Source organism: Colias croceus, chromosome 4 (assembly GCF_905220415.1).
Source record: "Colias croceus chromosome 4, ilColCroc2.1".
Classification (NCBI taxonomy): domain Eukaryota; kingdom Metazoa; phylum Arthropoda; class Insecta; order Lepidoptera; family Pieridae; genus Colias; species Colias croceus.
The window spans coordinates 6,367,208-6,384,638 of record NC_059540.1 but is presented as its reverse complement, the minus strand read 5'-3'; the positions used below and the strand labels follow the sequence as shown (position 1 = coordinate 6,384,638).

Genomic DNA, 17,431 nt, shown 5'->3' with positions numbered 1-17,431 from the left:
GAAGTAGGTATGTATATTGTATTATTTGTTACTTTCAGGTGGCTAGATCTGAGAACATGTGCAATCTTTTTTGTATGTTTTTATTATTTCTTTGATGGGTGTGTAGCTTTAGGTTACGATTATATTTTATTTTACCCATTGACCACCGAGCGGCCCAATGAGACCACGACACAATAGATTTTATATTGTGTTTGTGATTCCGGGGGCTGAGGCAACAATGATAATAATTAATAATAGCTTGGGGAGAAATGGTTAATAAAACTAATAACTAGGTATCTATAAAATTTACCTAGCATAGGCTTCAATGGATTTGACTATATTTATTGCGCTAAATGAAAAACACTATCCTATAGCATAGGTATCAAATCAATTTCTTATATTTTCAATTTTTTTAATAACAATCTTCCTTTCGGCTCCCCAATAATATCGCCATCGGAATATATTAATTTTCCTCGAAGGTAAGTTTTCTTCACAACTCCTCTCAATTCCTTCCCAATATATGGCGTTAGCTTAAACAATTTTTCATAAAATTAGCAAGGTCACATAGTAAAAGGTAAATTAAGAATTACGATGACTTAATAAAAAATACCTAGGTAGTTTTGATTGTAATATTTCACGACTGATTGGCAAAAACAACAACGTTTGGTGTTCAAACTACCTACAGATATAATAAGTAAAATAAATTTTATACATTCTGTTTATTCTATTCGGTTTATGATGAAATTCATGATATAATTATAACTGTTATGATTTTACTTAAATATTTTTACTCACCTTATTTTTATGACGAATAATATTAGACGAAACTACAAACGTTTCATTTGGGTCGAATAAAATTATATCAGCATCGAGGCCCGGTTTCAAAGCGCCTTTCTGTTTTTCGAGACCACAGAGATGTGCAGGACCACTACACAGGTATTTGCTTATAGCTTTTAAGTCTAAACCACGGGAATGCGCTTGAGTCCAAAATAGAGATAATCCTATAAAATTTCAGAGTTAATTAAAATAATGATGTTTATGAGTTATTTTACTAAATACTTAATTGCAAGCTCCCTCAGGATACGTGATAAGTAGGTATGTCAATAATTTATGATTTTACCAATCATTACAATAGTTGACTTGAACTATGCACTGTATGTAATGTAAAGAACTTTCAAATTACACTATAACACAAACATTCTTATAATATTTCAAACAACAAATTATTTATGTTCTAGTAAATAACACCGAGGCAATTATTTGTTGTTAATTTATAAGTAAGAAGTTTAACGTACCAAATTGCACTGATGATATTCCACCCCAAGCTTCAAGATTGTTCTTACACTTCAGCTCCGGTGTGCAAGGCGAATGGTCTGATACCACCATATCTAAATCATCTTTCAATAAGTGTGCCCACAGCTTCTCCTACACATTTTTTAATGCAATTTTAATTAATTGAGTTTTTAAAGAAAAAGAGCAGGCGCACAAAAAAATTGAAGCTCAACGGCTACAGTCTACCTTATTATCCTTCTCCCGAATAGGTGGAGCACATTTATATTCACTATGTCCTTTTGGGATTTCTTCAGCGCTCAGGGATAGGTAATGGTGGCACGTTTCAGCTGTGACTCCGCCTCGCCACGCTGGATGAGAGGCAGCCAAACGTGCTTGGCGGGCTTCTACCAGCAGAGGTACTACATTTGCAGATGACACGTGGACTATGTGGACTCGTACGCTATAATATACATTACAATGGTCAGTGTTTCGATTTTAACGCTAAGTTAAAAGAGTAAATAAATATTATCTAAATCACATGTCACTTCCATAAAATGTTATTAATGGAAAGTTGTAAAAATATATTATTTTGTTGAAAGACTTTGAGGAAGACCTATAATTAAAATGACCTAAAAGGTTATTGAAAATATTTTTGAGATCAGCAACAAGAGTCATATTGCATTAGTTGGATTGCGAGTCTGAATTAGAATTAAACGTGCCCATGTCGTGCCCCTATTGATTTTTATATGGACACAAAAAATATTATCTACTAGCTTCCGCCCGCGACTCCGTCCGCGCGGATGTCGGTCTTCGCGTGGATGGTTTATTTATCCATTTTGAGTACCTCTGACAATAACATCTTATAAATATCTATTGGACCCAATTCCCAAATACGGCTAGGCCTATAATAATACGCAACGTGTGTTCGCGGTTCTACGGAACAACGTCTATGGATAAAACTGAAAAATTAAGATTATTTTTTTTCTACGTATTTTTCCAGGATAAAAAGTATCCTATTTTACGCCCAGGATAATAAGGTATAATTATACCAAGTTTCATCGAAATCGAACCGCTAGTTTTCACGTGATGCCTTCACATACAGACAGACAGACAGACAGACAGACAGACAGACAAAAATTTTTTTAATCACATAATTGGGTTTGGTATCGATCCAGTAACACCCCCTGCTATTTATTTTTTCAATATTTTCAATGTACAGAATTGACCCTTCTACAGATTTATTATATGTATAGAAGATACTTTTAGGCTTAGATTACAAAATAAAGTACAGATGGAGCATGACAACCGCCCGTCGCCCTTGTCAAAGAAAATACGAAATCAAAAACAAATACGTCGCTGCACCAGTGCTATAGCGCATATAGTGTCATGCAATACGTCAAAAAGGGTTTGCAATTTTAGTAAAAAAATGCCGTCTTGTGATAATAAAACGCTGTAAAATTTGTTCCCGAAAACAAAAAAAAAGATAAAACATCGTTTCACAGGTTTTCTGTAGATTATTTGGCTGATTTATTTCTTTAATACGAATAATAATTTTACAGATATGAAGGAATACAAAACTTCAACGTATGTTGCCAGTATTTTGAAAATGAATTTGCCATTTTTATTGGTAAAACGGTAAAATGGTTAAAGGATCTTCAGGGTAATGCTGTTGGATTTTTCGATCGTGAATGTGATTATTTGTATAGTGCACTAAAGGTTCATGATAATTAATAGATTATTTTAATAAGCATAATACATTATAGTCGTTTTCGCCAGCGATTTAATTTATGTGAACTCCATGATGGATATGATGAAAATAAAGTGTCCTGTATTCTCGACTAAAAACTACCGCTATTAGTATTCATATATTATGGAAAATAAAAAATAATATAATTATTATAGTTAATATTGAAACTTTTTTTATGTAATTTATTTAATAAAAAATTGAATACAATTTTTTTGTCCATATATATAACTTTAGTAGGCAGGTACTTTATGTAATAAAAGAATTTAAATAAAAATTAAAACTTGACTTCTCATTTATGTATAATTATAGCCTACGTCACTACTGCCACTAACATAATAATTCAGATCATTGCAATGAAACCTCACAACTCAAAATCGGTCCAACGGTTTATACTGCAGGGCGTGTCAAAGAAATATTATACATACATCCATAAACTCGAAAAACATAACCCTCTTTTTTGCGTAGTCGGGGAAAAATTTGGGAAATTTTTCAATATCTGGCAACATTACACGCACACAGAAGCACCGTGTACGTACAGTGCAGCGGCGAAATGACAGCACACATAGCTTTATTGAAAATGACGATAAATTATTCGGTTTAGTTCGGCAACGCTCCATCTGTCTTTTATTTTGTAATCTAAGCTTTTAGGTATTATAATTTATTTATTTTTTCATATTATAATTCATTAATTTTTTTCTTGTGTCAACTTTAAGTAAAATTTTCTTTGTAACTAATTACTATTCTAATGTATTGTATCGGGAAGGCACAGACTCCTGATCCTGAAACACAGCGAAAGCTATATTGGGAGTCTGGGGTCTATATTTTGATGTAAGGAACCTTGTTCAATAAATGATTTTTATTTATTTAGGTATTTATAGGTAAATTATTATACTTACTCAGTGGTCTTAACAAAGTTATTTATGAGTGATATTGCATCTAATTCCATTTTGGGCGGTCTTGATTCTAAATAGGTATTGTAGTCCTCCGGATCTTGCATAATGGAAATAAGTATTTTTATTAGAAGAGAATTGACTTCATCGTATAATATACAAATTTAAAAAATGAGTAGGTGGCCTTAAAAAACACATAATTCATAGTAATGCCAACGGCATAACCGGGTTTCATTATTTATTTTTATTTGAATTATGGAATAGGAAACTTAGGCCATCATTAACTTTATATAGAAACGGTATAGAAATACATTACATAAGCTGAGACCTATGTACGTTTTCCGTTTCAGCTATTTTGGTAATATTACTCATTAATAGGTATAATTTATGAAATTTTTCTTTAAGAGGGAAAAAATTATATTATTATCTCGTTGTTTAGGAATTAGGTACATACCCTAATATTTGTGTTAGCACTACCTGATATACCTACCTTGTGCTTTCTTTTTAGCCACGCACGGTGTATCGTCTTCCAGTTCAGCGTGAAACTGAAAGTAAGTAAAATAAAGTTTATTATTTATTGTAAGTAAATGTCGTTGGATTACAATATTTTACATGAAAAAAAGTTTTTGAGTTTGACCACTACCATCTCTGTGTTGAGTGTTTCGCTGATTTCTACGTATCAGCCTAATAAATATAATAATATAAACAGAAGACGACATTGTTATAACATAACGGATTATACTTTGATGTAACGCATATTAACGTAGAAGAGCTGGTGGTATTTTTGGGCTTTTCTTAGTCTTAATTTCTTACTTTTATTTTTATAAAAAAATTTTTATATCCCTACTTAGTAACTAAGTATATTATTAAAAAAAATGATGTTTGTTAATAAACTAAATAAGTATGTAATTGAATTTCCTTATATGTATTATATATTTATGCATGTTATTAAGAATTCGCGACTATTACGATTGATTTGTTTTTATTGAAGAAGCGACTAGTATGTCATTCTTTTTATAACGTCTTTCCTTCATCGGTATCTTAACCTTGTTATTTTAAGTAGGTAAGTAATTAATTAATGACATTAAAACATTTAAATTACATTAATTCACGCCATTTTATGTGTCGATAATAATCTCTTTCTCATATGCTATAATATCATGTCTATCTGTCGGTTCGTCTCTCTCCACTCCTAAGCTATCCCGACTATAAACTACTAGCCCGATATATATGAAATTTGATTGGCAAATAGATAGTTTGAGACCTAGAAAACTAGAAAGGATATAGGATTAGTTCTATTCGGGACATATGCGAGTTTTTCTTTGACTTCTATTATATTTTTTATACAATTTCACATACAGCTAGTACAGATCCGGTTCCTTCAAGCGCCTGGAATGCTTTTTTGAGATCTTCAACACCCACATTAGGAAATTCATCCACTCCGCTGGGACAAAGAAAACATTTGAAACCAACTACACCGGCGTCTACGAGATCTTGGAGGGAATCCTGAAATACATAAAGTTTAATATAATAATGTAAAATATACCGTTATGTTTTATTTATTCTTATTGTCATAATATAATCCCATCTTGTCCCATCTAGATCATAAAATTTAGGTAAGGTTAGCAATAAATCATTGTTGTGGTTGTTTATGGACAGCATGTGAAGCTTACGAATTAATTCCACTCGTTTGGTCACTATTACAATATCAGATATGCAAACGTTGGCAAGATACCGTTTATTTTATGTAAATTACTTATACATTCAAATTATGTATAGATACCTTATCGGACAAAATATTAAGCGAAAATCTATTAAAGCGCATTGAAATTTTTAAAGCATTTTATTTTAAATTACATAATACTGCAAATTAAATAACTTATAATTAGGTTAATCTATACTAATATTTTATATGCGAAAGTAACTCTGTCTGTCTGTTACTCTATCACGCCTTAACTACTGAACCAATTTGCATGAAGCAAGGTATAGAGATATTTTGATACCCGAGAAAGGACATAGGAAAGGTTTTACGGGAAACTGAACTATGCGGGTTTTTCTTTGACTGCGCGGGCGAAGCTGCGGGCGGAAAGCTAGTTAGTCATATTTTAATATCGTTGTTCGTACCTGATTTCCAACTATAACTCCGCCCCAGAATCCAACATCAACATACACATTTCCGTTGGCAGACGACGCTTTAACCTTCAAATTTTCCAATGTCGTCGTCGGTGGAATTGAATTTCTGCAACAATCAACCAAATACTTTTTTGATAGAAAGAAAACCTTTCATCTTCGTTAAAAATCAATAAACTGTATTCATACAGTATTTTCAAGTATATTTACATAATTAACAATAACAATTATAGTTAATTAGGGTCGTCAAATTAGTAAATATAATTACTATTCTCTGATAAATGATAATTCATAGAACCTAATATTCCTATAGCAAAATGGCAAAAAATAATCCATTTTATTCAAACAGCTATAACGAAATACCAGTCGCAGCTCTACAAAGGCTAGCAACTTTATTACTTGGCACTTGGATCTACATAATTATCTTTCTGGTGTGTACAGTAATTATTTCTGGTTGCAGTAAACAGTTGAAATAAAAGAAATGAATGGATATAAGCGTATAGAACTATAGAATTATTAAAATAATCGATTCGTTTGTCAAAATTGCGTCTTTCGTGAATGGTAGAGACTGATAGTAGAGAACTGAGTTTAGTTAAGGTTTTTGGTTTATTAAAGGCTATATAAATTACTAATTTATATCTATGATATATAAAAAAGCTAGATACGTTACCCGCTCTCTATTTTGGCAAGAAAAAACTCAGCTAAGTGCCCGAGTTTCACTTAGTCACGCACCATTCAGCGTCGTGGCTGGACGTTCTTTTTATATATTAATCGGCAGTTGTTATTACGAAGTACATGAGTGAGACAGTATTATGTCTCGTGCGTGAGAGTGAAAGAGAGAACAACTGTACTTATTGGTGATAATGCGTTAGTAAGTAGGTATGTATTAATTACGCTGTTTTTAGTGCAATGATGTTGGCGTATGCCGCGTCTACTAGTATAATAGGTCATTGATTTATATATTGAAGATAATAACTATTAATTCCTAAATCAGACACTCTTGACCGGATCAATAAACCCACTTTTACAACACCTATTAATACAACAAACATATTATAAATGTATTTTAAAAAACAAAAACAAGCGGAATACATTCAGATGGTGTTTTGTTCTAACTTGACTTTTATGAGTAATAAAGACATTTAAATTCTATTAGTCTGGCAAATTATAAACTTCTAAGGAAATGATGTTGAGAATCCAAATAGGTATCCCTACGTGCAAATCAAAACTGCAATTAGTGTTAATAAAAACACCTGCCTATAATGATTAGAATAATTAGGAAGAAATTTAGGAAGCGTTCGGATGCAATAATTTATGTATTTATTATTTCATGAACATTAACAAAATTATAAATTAGAAACTTTATATTTACAAAGGCATATCAACTATCGTGGTAATGCCTCCCGCGGCGGCAGCATTGGTAGCGGTGCGAAATCCTTCCCAGGCTGTTCGTCCAGGCTCATTGACATGCACGTGGGAGTCCACCACGCCTGCCATTATCGCTAACTCACCACCATCTATTACCTGCGAAGATAACATTATCCATTATATGCTATCAGAGAGGAGCTACATAGATCAAATCTCAAAAGTTTTCTGAAATTAGAGCTGCGAATATTTTTTTTTACGAAATCCCATGGCACTCCTATCAATTTTTTTTATCGGTTTAAGAATTTGTTGCCTTTCGTAACAAATAAAATAGTGATCTAGTTAAGTTCCGCCTCGTTCAATTAGTAGGTACTATTATTTACTAAATCCAACTAATATTAAAGGAGCAAGTCCATTAAAATATACTTAAAATATATGATGATCGAAGAAATTAAGAGCTCTGAGCTATAAATTTTATTAATCTCACAGGTCACTTGTTTAATATCTTTGCTGCATTTTATTGCAATATTTTGATTAATATACGATTTGTTACGTTAACATTTAGGTAATTTAAAATATATTTTGTTAGCATTACGAAAAGACAAGACTTTTATGGCCTAAAGTCTAAACAATACTTATAAGGTCATGGACAATATTATATTATAGATATGTATTAAGATGCTATTATCTATGCTGGTATTAAGTGAGGATTAGATATAGAAGGACATAAGGATACCTAATATAGTTGCAGAGAATATTATATTTCGATGAAATATACCGATGTATGGTGCATAATATTTGCATTGGTGCATTTTGGCGATTCTACCGTCCATGGACCGGATGGGGTCCGCACGATGTTTACAATTTATATACCTAAACCTTATGTAAACGTCACCTCATATAATATTTTGAAACTGGTTCGATTGGAAGGTCTTGTACGCTTTTTCCTTTTTTAAGGCCCTTGGGTAAACGTGAAGTTTATTTTTAAAAATGTTTCATACATTTTCAAAACTCCGCATGAAATGAAAAATACACATCAAATATTAAGGATGTTCTCTATTGGTTCACACTACTACGACTTGGTATACTTCGAAGCTGATATTAGTGTATTAGTTTTTACTCTATCTTACCTTCACACTATGCTTTAGAAGAATTTTAATGCTATACAGATATCATTAATTAAAAATAAACTCACTATTTCAAAATAAATTCAATGGAATAACATTGCATGAGGTTGTAAAAATTAATTGAAAAAAATTATATTTCTGAAAAAATAGTTTCCTACATAATGTAAGCTTCTTGCCTACATGAAAAGATGGCATGTCTTGAAAGATAATTGCATAGATAATATCTACGTAATATTAAAATAAAATAATGAAGATAAAAATGGAGAGTTATTTATACGTTCAAAAATTGATTTGACCTTATCAACAAGTATCTTGGCCTTAAAAATTCATCTTCGTTTATAGATAGCAGCCAGAGACAAATAATCACATCGTATGTAATAAAAATAAGCATAAAATATTCTTACTTCAACACTTTGACGACTCTCCTTTATTATTCTGAGGGCTTCATTTCGGCTTACTATTTTTTCGATAACTCCATTCTCGTCAACCAATACACCACCATCGAAAATTTTTGTCTCTGTCACAACATTTTTACTAATAAACAATTGTTTGATTTTAGCTGACATTTTATAAAATCGATGCACAACGTGACGACCTGAAACCCTCGGTTCAACTGCTACAAATAACTGATAACAGTACGCTGACGCGTACTCTACTATTATACAATATTTATATTCTACTAATTAGAACTTCAATGTTAATGAATCGGCCTCTATCTTTAGTCAATAGCATCACAAAAAATACAATATTGTCTACGTCTATTGTCTAGATATTTGGTGCTGTTTAATTCTCTAGAGATGTTCAAATCAGCTGTACATATTTTGATACCGAAACATAACTAACGGCTTATTTTTTTCATAACCTGTTCTGTTTATTTGATGAAAATTAATGTTTCATAAAGAAATAGACCTATCTCTACCTTGCAGCAAAGTTGACGAATCGCCTAATAAATGCCAATGATTCACCTTGAACTTGACTCGATGAGGAATGCTCCCGTAGCAATACCCTTAGTATTGCAAATATCCAAGATACTCGGCTCACCTAGTTTTAAGTAAACACATATCAGACCGGTTCATTTTAAAATATAAACAAAAGGGCAGGAAATTCTTCGACGTTTTTCACAGTTCAATAAACTTTCTGCTCTTCATAACTTCAATATCGTATGAAATCATATGATGGCATTTAAAACAAAAATAAAACGTCTATAAGTATACTATACTGATATAAACAAAAAAATAATTCCCATTATTCCGTAATTTATCTGCTTGAATAATTAGTTATTAAAAGGTAAGGTAAAGGCAGAGGCATAATTTTTTAACATAAGTTTACTTTATAATTCTTACATGTTATAAAATGCTATGTTGTTAATAACAATGTATCTACGTATTTGAATCGACTTTAACATAATAATTAGTTAAGTATATCTGGTTTATTTTAATAACAAGAACTCAATTAGTTTAAAGCTCGCCTTAAAGTGCTACCATGAAATTCGCATGTAATTCTGACAATCCCAAGAAATCAATACCTAATGTGATGCATCGGGGTATCTAATAACGAATGAAGGGGTAAATCTCATAATGTGAAATTAACACGTAACAAGTGATTGATTAAATACAATATATGAATGCTATTATTATCAAAGCTGTATATTTTCATACAATAGGTACCTTCAAGATATTTACAATGAAACGATCCAAGTTCCATCCAAAATTTCTAGCGATATATTTCATAAATCAACGCATAATATTCATCAAAACCATCAAATATACACGCTTGTTAAAATAGTTGATGCTTTCAACTTTGCTTTCTGTATTTTTTTATACATATTATAACTAATATATATTCAAAACAAAAATATATAACGTCATTTTAAATTCCGCGAATTAAACCCATTTCATCCTATCATATTTTTAATTTTTTTGTAAATAGCGACTAAGTAGACCGTATAGATTAAATCTATAGTAATATGATGCGAAGCATTTTCTATGCCGGGTCTTTTTGACAATAATAAATATTTTAGAAATATTATGTGTTATTCTTTCTTGACCAGTGAATTATCTTTCCCGTGGTCATCTCTGAAAAAACAAAATTATGCCATTTGTGACGAACTGATAATTTAACGGAATTTAGTAGATACGGCGGAACGACCCTCATCAATGCCCTCATCCTTATCCTGCAACTCATCCCTCCTTATCCTGCAACTCATCAATGAAGTTGCCTGTCTGCTCCTAAAGAAGCTGTAAAACGCTAGACTACAAAATTTACTATGAACGTACGTCCTAAACAGAAAACTTCCTCGAGGAGACTAGGTCGTGTATTAAATCAATGAGCGTAACAAGGGCAATGCCAATTTCAGGGTCCACTTAGTAGGTTTACTGTTAGTCGATACGACTACGGTGACTGCATGCCGGCAAACAATGCGAGTGACATTGGCGGGAAGAAAGGAAGATACGCAGCTTGCATAGTAATTGTGGCGCTTTACCGTCTGCTCATCGCGGAACCACGTATTCCCACATGAAAAAGAAACCTCGCAGCTACATTATCACAGTTCTACCTACTTGACATGTACGTCGTAATTTATTAATAATAAATTGTTTATTTATAGTTGTCTTTAAATATATATTTATTTTTTAATGTGTTCGAAAATGATATTTAGTGTATATAGTGCTCCACAAATGCTTCGTTTAACGTAAGTACTAATTAACAAATTTCCATGAGTGCTATGTTATTAAGAATCTTCAGTATGTTATAAACAAGATTACACATAATATACATCTAACATTTTTAAATTTAAATATATCTTAACAGGTATAGTACAACATAGGTATTAATATTTTTATATTGATCGAAATAAATAATATTATAAATAAACCAACAATTACCTGTCATAAATATATTTATTACTAGCTTTCGCCCGCGACTCCGTCCGCGCGGATGTCGGTCTTCGCGTGGATGGTTTATTTCTCCATTTTGAGTACCAACTCTGACAATGACATCTTATAAATATCTATTGGACCCAAATACGGCTAGGCCTAATATAATACGCAACGTGTGTTCGCGGTTCTACAGAACAACGTCTATGGATAAAACTGAAAAATTAAAATTAATTTTTTTCTACCTATTTTTCCTGAATAAAAAGTATCCTATTTTACGCCCAGGATAGTAAGGTATAATTATACCAAGTTTCATCGAAATCGAACCGTTAGTTTTCACGTGATGCCTTCACATACAGACAGACAGACAGACAGACAGACAGACAGACAAAAATTTTTTTAATCACATATTTGGGTTTGGTATCGATCCAGTAACACCCCCTGGTATTTATTTTTTCAATATTTTCAATGTACAGAATTGACCCTTCTACAGATTTATTATATGTATAGATTAAGCTAGACTGCTAGAGTAAGTGAACCTACTATAAACTACCTACACAATATGAAAGTGTTAATTAATTACAAATGAAAACAAAATAATTAATTTCCAGAATTATGTTTTGTTTGTGTAAATTTAAATAGTTATTACTTAATTCGTTGTCAAACAAATTAATTTTGGGTTAGCAGTATTGAGTTATACTGTTGTTATAAAAGTTTACTGCTTAAAAGCGTAATAATGATTATGAGGACAATAAATCGTTATGAATCAATCTTAATGACGCTTTTAATAATATTGTATTTGTCCCAAAACTAATAGGTTTAACATATAAGAATGATTTAAGACTCTATAAAACTGCAAATGTCAGGCTAGTATTAAATTTATTTATAAATAATTTATATTTTATACTATCACCCAATTAAAAGGTAAGTATTTGACTTTTTGGGGTGTTTAGTTCTCTGATTACTTTTCAATTTTATTTTGGATTATAAGAATAGAGGATATATCATATCTGGCAGTAATTATATGAATAATGGATGAAACATTTGCGGAACTAACATGATACTTAATAAATGCCAGTACACCTTTGTTCGTGACATTTTCATATCCCAAAAAAAGTAAGCGATGAATTAGCAACAACAAGCTAAATCATAACATTGCATTCGTTAAAATGTTTAGGTAGGTATGGCACAGCTTTGTCCTTCCAGAAAGTCTTTATTTTTTGTGAGGCAGATGAGTCCCAAAATTCGTTAATACATAATACACATATGCGTAGGTGCGAGATGTGAAGCTCGATGACACCGAGGTATTAACACTAGGACACTCGTGCGTTGTCAGCTCAGTCGCACGGCACCCGCGACGCCGGCGCAGGCGTAGCTAACTATACTGGATACTGAGTGAAGACAACCCTTGCCAATCTTATCGTTGTTAAGTAAATCTGTAGCAGGTACGTTTTAGCTCTATTATTGAAATGTTAAAAAATTCATCTCTTATTTTTACATGAATATAGAAATGCTTTTTTTACTTTCAGAATAATAATCGGAGTTGTAAATAAAAACATCCCCGTTATGGGGTTAAGAATATTATCAGTGGTAAGTTATTTCAATTACATATTTATATTTTCTATAATTAATAAATTAATTTTTCCTTGGTCAAAAAGATAGGTACGCAATATTTTTTTTTATGTAAACAATTTAAAAGTACATAATATATCCTTATTATTATTGTCTTAACAAATTATGTTTAAAACGCACAATAAAAACGCAAGAAAATACCAATTTATTAATTGCACATTGCCCATTAAATGACTTTTATAATCGTGTATAAAAGCAATAATTAAAAATAATTTATTGTTTTCATATACAGATCTCAAAACCTAATCTAATATATAAAAATCAATGCCACTTTTCGTTGTAATTCCATAACTCGAGAACGGCTGAACCGATTTCGATAATTCTTTTTTTATTATATTCCTTGAAGTACGAGGATGGTTCTTATGTAGAGAAAACGTAAACATGTACCACGGGCGAAGCCGGGGCGGACCGCTAGTGTGACATATTTTTCACCGGCGTGAATAGCCATTAAGGTCATGATAGATGATACAATTAAATACCTTATGATGCTCTTTCTGTTCACCGCAAATCTAGAGCAGTTTTGTCATTACATATTATATTTTGTTAATTAAACATCAATTAAATTTATGTTACTTTTTGCTCTACATATAAAATATTGAAACCAGATCAAATATTGAATAACCAAATATTAGCATTGATATACCTAATCAGAGCTGATGTAGAGCTGTTGAATTATTTTATTAAAAAAAAACATATTGTACTCCACGAAATTTTACTTTCCCAGAATACATATTCTATTGGAAATTGGGATTAACTATTATGTATTTATGTAATTGGTATTAACTAGTATATATTACTAAAATCTGTATATAATTTATCATACTGAGTTTATCCCAAATTTAGATCCCAAATTTAGAAATTTATTTATTAGAGTAGGTAAGTCCACACATTAATAGTGCAATGTAGGTCCGATGGTCACCAAACCTACATAAAAACGTATTATTAACATTAAATAAATACTTAAACGATAAGAAAATATCTATAAATGGAAATATTTAATAATTACGAATAAGTAGAACCTTTTCATGGGAATTTTTAATACGATACAGTAAATAGTTAATTGCTGTTGGGTTGTGCGTCTTTACAGACGATTATTGATGTGATGTCTGAGCACCTATAATTACAGCAACGATACAATAGTATTAAATTCACTGACAATTTTATGGTTTTCTCTTCCTAATATGTACTTATAAGTATAAGTTGATAGTATTTTTGATCAATCAATTCACTCTATTCATTCAATTCAATCAATTCTCTACAAAGTTATAAAATGTAAAGTAGTCGATTTATAGTCGTTATCTGAGTATTCAGCACACAATCTTATAACAACAACATCTTTGCATATCATCCTGCTAATAATTATAATTAGAATGTATTGTTTTTTATGCATAATATAAGAATACTTGGGTTGTCGGTAAAACCCCCTGGGATAAAATAAAATGAAAATAAATATCTAAGCGAAACAGCATAAGAACAAGTGATAACTGCGTTAAAAACAACCGACTTCAAACTTGCACTTGCAAAATTTACAAATACCTACAGACAAAAATGCTCATAAAATAAAAACTACTGGTCCTATCCGAATAAAATTTTTATGGGACCAATTCGACACCATCCCGCATCGAACAAAAAAAGAATCACGTAAATCGGTTCAGAAACTTCTGAGTAATCGGTGTACATACATAAAAAAAAATATACCGGCCGAATTGATAACCTCCTCCTTTTTTTTGAAGTCGGTTAAAAAAGGTAAGTCTTTACTTATAATATAATGCTAAACAGTTTGTTTGTTTGAAAGCGCTCTTTAAATTGGTCCAGTAATTCCTGAGATAAGCGCGTTCATACCAAAACATATCTTCAGCTTAATAATATTGTATATATATATATAGATTAATAATTTGCAAAAATAGTGAACACTACTAGAGTCAATTTACGAATTGTTCAGAAATAAGAATAACTTCTGAATAATTCGTTTGTGCGATTTTGATAATGACTGTATGTTGTTATAGCCAGTTATACCTAACTTTTAAAGAAAAATACACAAAAATCACATTAAACATTTAAAGTATCGTAAAAATCGGATCATTAAAATAAAAAACGATTCTGGTTCTAAAATATTAACTGATTCCTGCGAGGGTTTTTAAATGGGTGTAATAAAAAATCCGTGTCCTAATCGCTGGCGAAATGTCACTCGGGTCTCGAAAATAGGTTCCTTGTAATGGTCGTGAGCCGATGACGATGACCTCTGCTGCTACCTGCCAATGATGCCTGTATGCAAATTGTGTTATTTTCCTAAACAAGAGTCAATGTACCTGCTATTAATTTTACGGCAATTTATTAGATCAATTTCATGTTTAGATGAAAAATGTAACGTGTTTCCAATCTAATGATATAACTTTATTTATTATCAACGAAACTCGTTTGCTCGCTAAAGGTTGTAGAACTTTATTTAAATTCCAAACTGGACACAAATTCTGTTTACTGATGAATACAAAATACATCGTTATTGTGCCAAAATATTTAGTTTATCTGTGTCTCATGTTCATTAATAAGTCTAGATACTATAGTTTATTATTATTCATTTTTTTTTATTAATATGGCTTTTATTTTCGCATATTGAACAAAATCAAACGGTTCTAAATGTTTTACCAAATCGCAAACAATTAGGCATCAGGATAAAATACGTAGGTGAACGGCTTAATTTGTCATAATGACGAATTATTTTATTAAGATACAAATTACAAAATGTAATAGGTATATAATGTAGTAGAAAATGAATGAATTAGGAATTTATTTTCATAGAGGACTATTATTTAAATATCACATATTACCTATATCTTATCAATAAGTCTGTAGGTACATAGATATTTTTGACTAACTGAAACATTGAATACCTTTCATTCTTGATTAAATTTCATTATTATTGTTTACTTATTGTAGGTACTGGTTGAGATTCATAATACGGATTATATCAAAGCCTATGATTGTCTTTCTGCCTTTTTGAAGAAAGCGCGTTTATTGATCGAGTAATCAATCATCATAATTATGTATATACAACAGCAATAAAAGAAATCACCTACATCATTTAAAAAGATCAAAATACGACTTAGATTATCACTCAAACTGATTAGTTGAAACTTTCCTCAATATTATTCTTTTCTTGCATTATTTATTCAGAAATAAAACAGGTCATTGCCTTTTCCAAAAGAGTGAAAATAAAAATACATTTCGGTGAACAAGCCTCAAGTGTTGATCCTGGTCTTAAGTCTGTCAAGTTATGTAAATTACGCAAAGTTATAGTGCGATACATGATCTATGGGTCACTGACCGGATTCACCCACGCTTTTTTTAGTATTTTCATAGAATTAATCATTATGGCGCCAACAATAGATGATGGCTTTTTTAAGACCCGCAGGAGACATCAAAAACGTCAATTATCCTTCAATGCTTTTTGCTAACATCTATGTAACGGAACTTTTGAAGATCTAATAAAGTTTAAAAAAAAACATCATCTCTCTGAGTAATCGACAACAATTGATACATCACATTGTTATTGAGTAATGAATTCATTTTTTGTCAGGTCAACAGCCGCCTAGCCTTTGTTTGATAAACTGCCAATTTATCCGAAACATTATGGCTTATAAATTGTCTAAGATTTAATACTTAAAATGTTTAAAGTTATTCGATTCAGAATATTTATGTTCTGTTCTGAATAATTTGAAGTCTTTTTCTTTTTCCCCCCTTTGTAGTGTATTGCCCTGTGTGTGAGTGCGACTGCCTCTCCACGTTATCAAGATGAAGGAGCCTTCGATAGAAAAGCTGTTGAAACCGTTCCGCAACATGAACCAATTGCACCTCCTATTAGAGCATCTGTTGAAAGTATACCCCTAAGGTAAAACAACATAATAAAAATTAGCAATGATCGTTTCATTGCTAATTTTTAATCTTAAGTACTTAGTTACTTTACTTTAAAATAATATTTCTATGAAATTTTTCAAACACTTTTAATTAGATATTCTACCCCACTACTACTCACATAAAAACTCTATCAAAACCTATTTCAATTTTTAAAGTTTTTTTTCTCTTCTTTATTTTATTTAAGTTTTTTTTTTCTTCACACGAAGTATCTACGGACTTCGCACTTCATGTGTCAAAAAAGGGCGCCAAAATTTTTTTCGGTATTTAAATTGTAGGTACATATAGGTAGGTATTTAAAAGTTTTCAATGATGTAAAATCTGCAAAGATTACTTAACGTTAAATTTACTGTTATTGAACTAATTTCTTGAAAAACATATTTTATCTTTTTTTTTAACAGAAATCTTCAGGACGAAAGCGAAGGTCGTTTACCATTGCGAGATGCCGTTGAAAAAAGACCTATTCCTGTTCTAGACCGGGAGTCCTTGCACAAATACGTCGAG

The 17,431-nt window shown here is 31.2% G+C and overlaps 2 protein-coding genes across 2 annotated transcripts in view; one reads left to right on the top strand and one right to left on the bottom strand.

The window, feature by feature from the left end:
• Positions 1-350: 350 nt before the first annotated feature.
• On the bottom strand, positions 351-9,118 carry LOC123691111 (allantoinase-like). The gene is made up of 10 exons (XM_045635349.1): positions 8,915-9,118; positions 7,391-7,542; positions 6,013-6,127; positions 5,248-5,394; positions 4,379-4,433; positions 3,895-3,988; positions 1,498-1,711; positions 1,275-1,404; positions 775-980; positions 351-509 (listed from the first exon to the last, which is right to left on the bottom strand). The coding sequence occupies exons 1-10, from the start codon at positions 9,074-9,076 to the stop codon at positions 375-377; spliced, it is 1,410 nt and encodes a 469-aa protein (XP_045491305.1). The 5' UTR covers positions 9,077-9,118; the 3' UTR covers positions 351-374.
• Positions 9,119-12,916: 3,798 nt separating this feature from the next.
• Positions 12,917-17,431, top strand: part of LOC123691317 (probable chitinase 10) — a 29,073-nt gene continuing 24,558 nt past the window's right edge. The window contains exons 1-3 of the mRNA XM_045635648.1: positions 12,917-12,973; positions 16,762-16,904; positions 17,329-17,431. Coding sequence (XP_045491604.1) covers positions 12,950-12,973; positions 16,762-16,904; positions 17,329-17,431 — 270 coding nt within the window. The 5' untranslated portion in view covers positions 12,917-12,949. The remainder of the gene's footprint in view (positions 12,974-16,761; positions 16,905-17,328) is intronic.

Coding starts and splice junctions, on each gene's coding strand:
- LOC123691111 (XM_045635349.1), bottom strand. CDS start 9,076: ATGTCAGCTAAAATCAAACAATTGTTTATTAGTAAAAATGTTGTGACA. Junction 6,128..7,390: donor ACGATAGTTGATATGCCTTT/GTAAATATAAAG, acceptor TGATTGTTGCAG/AAATTCAATTCCACCGACGA. Junction 4,434..5,247: donor GAACCGGATCTGTACTAGCT/GTATGTGAAATT, acceptor ACTTACTTTCAG/TTTCACGCTGAACTGGAAGA.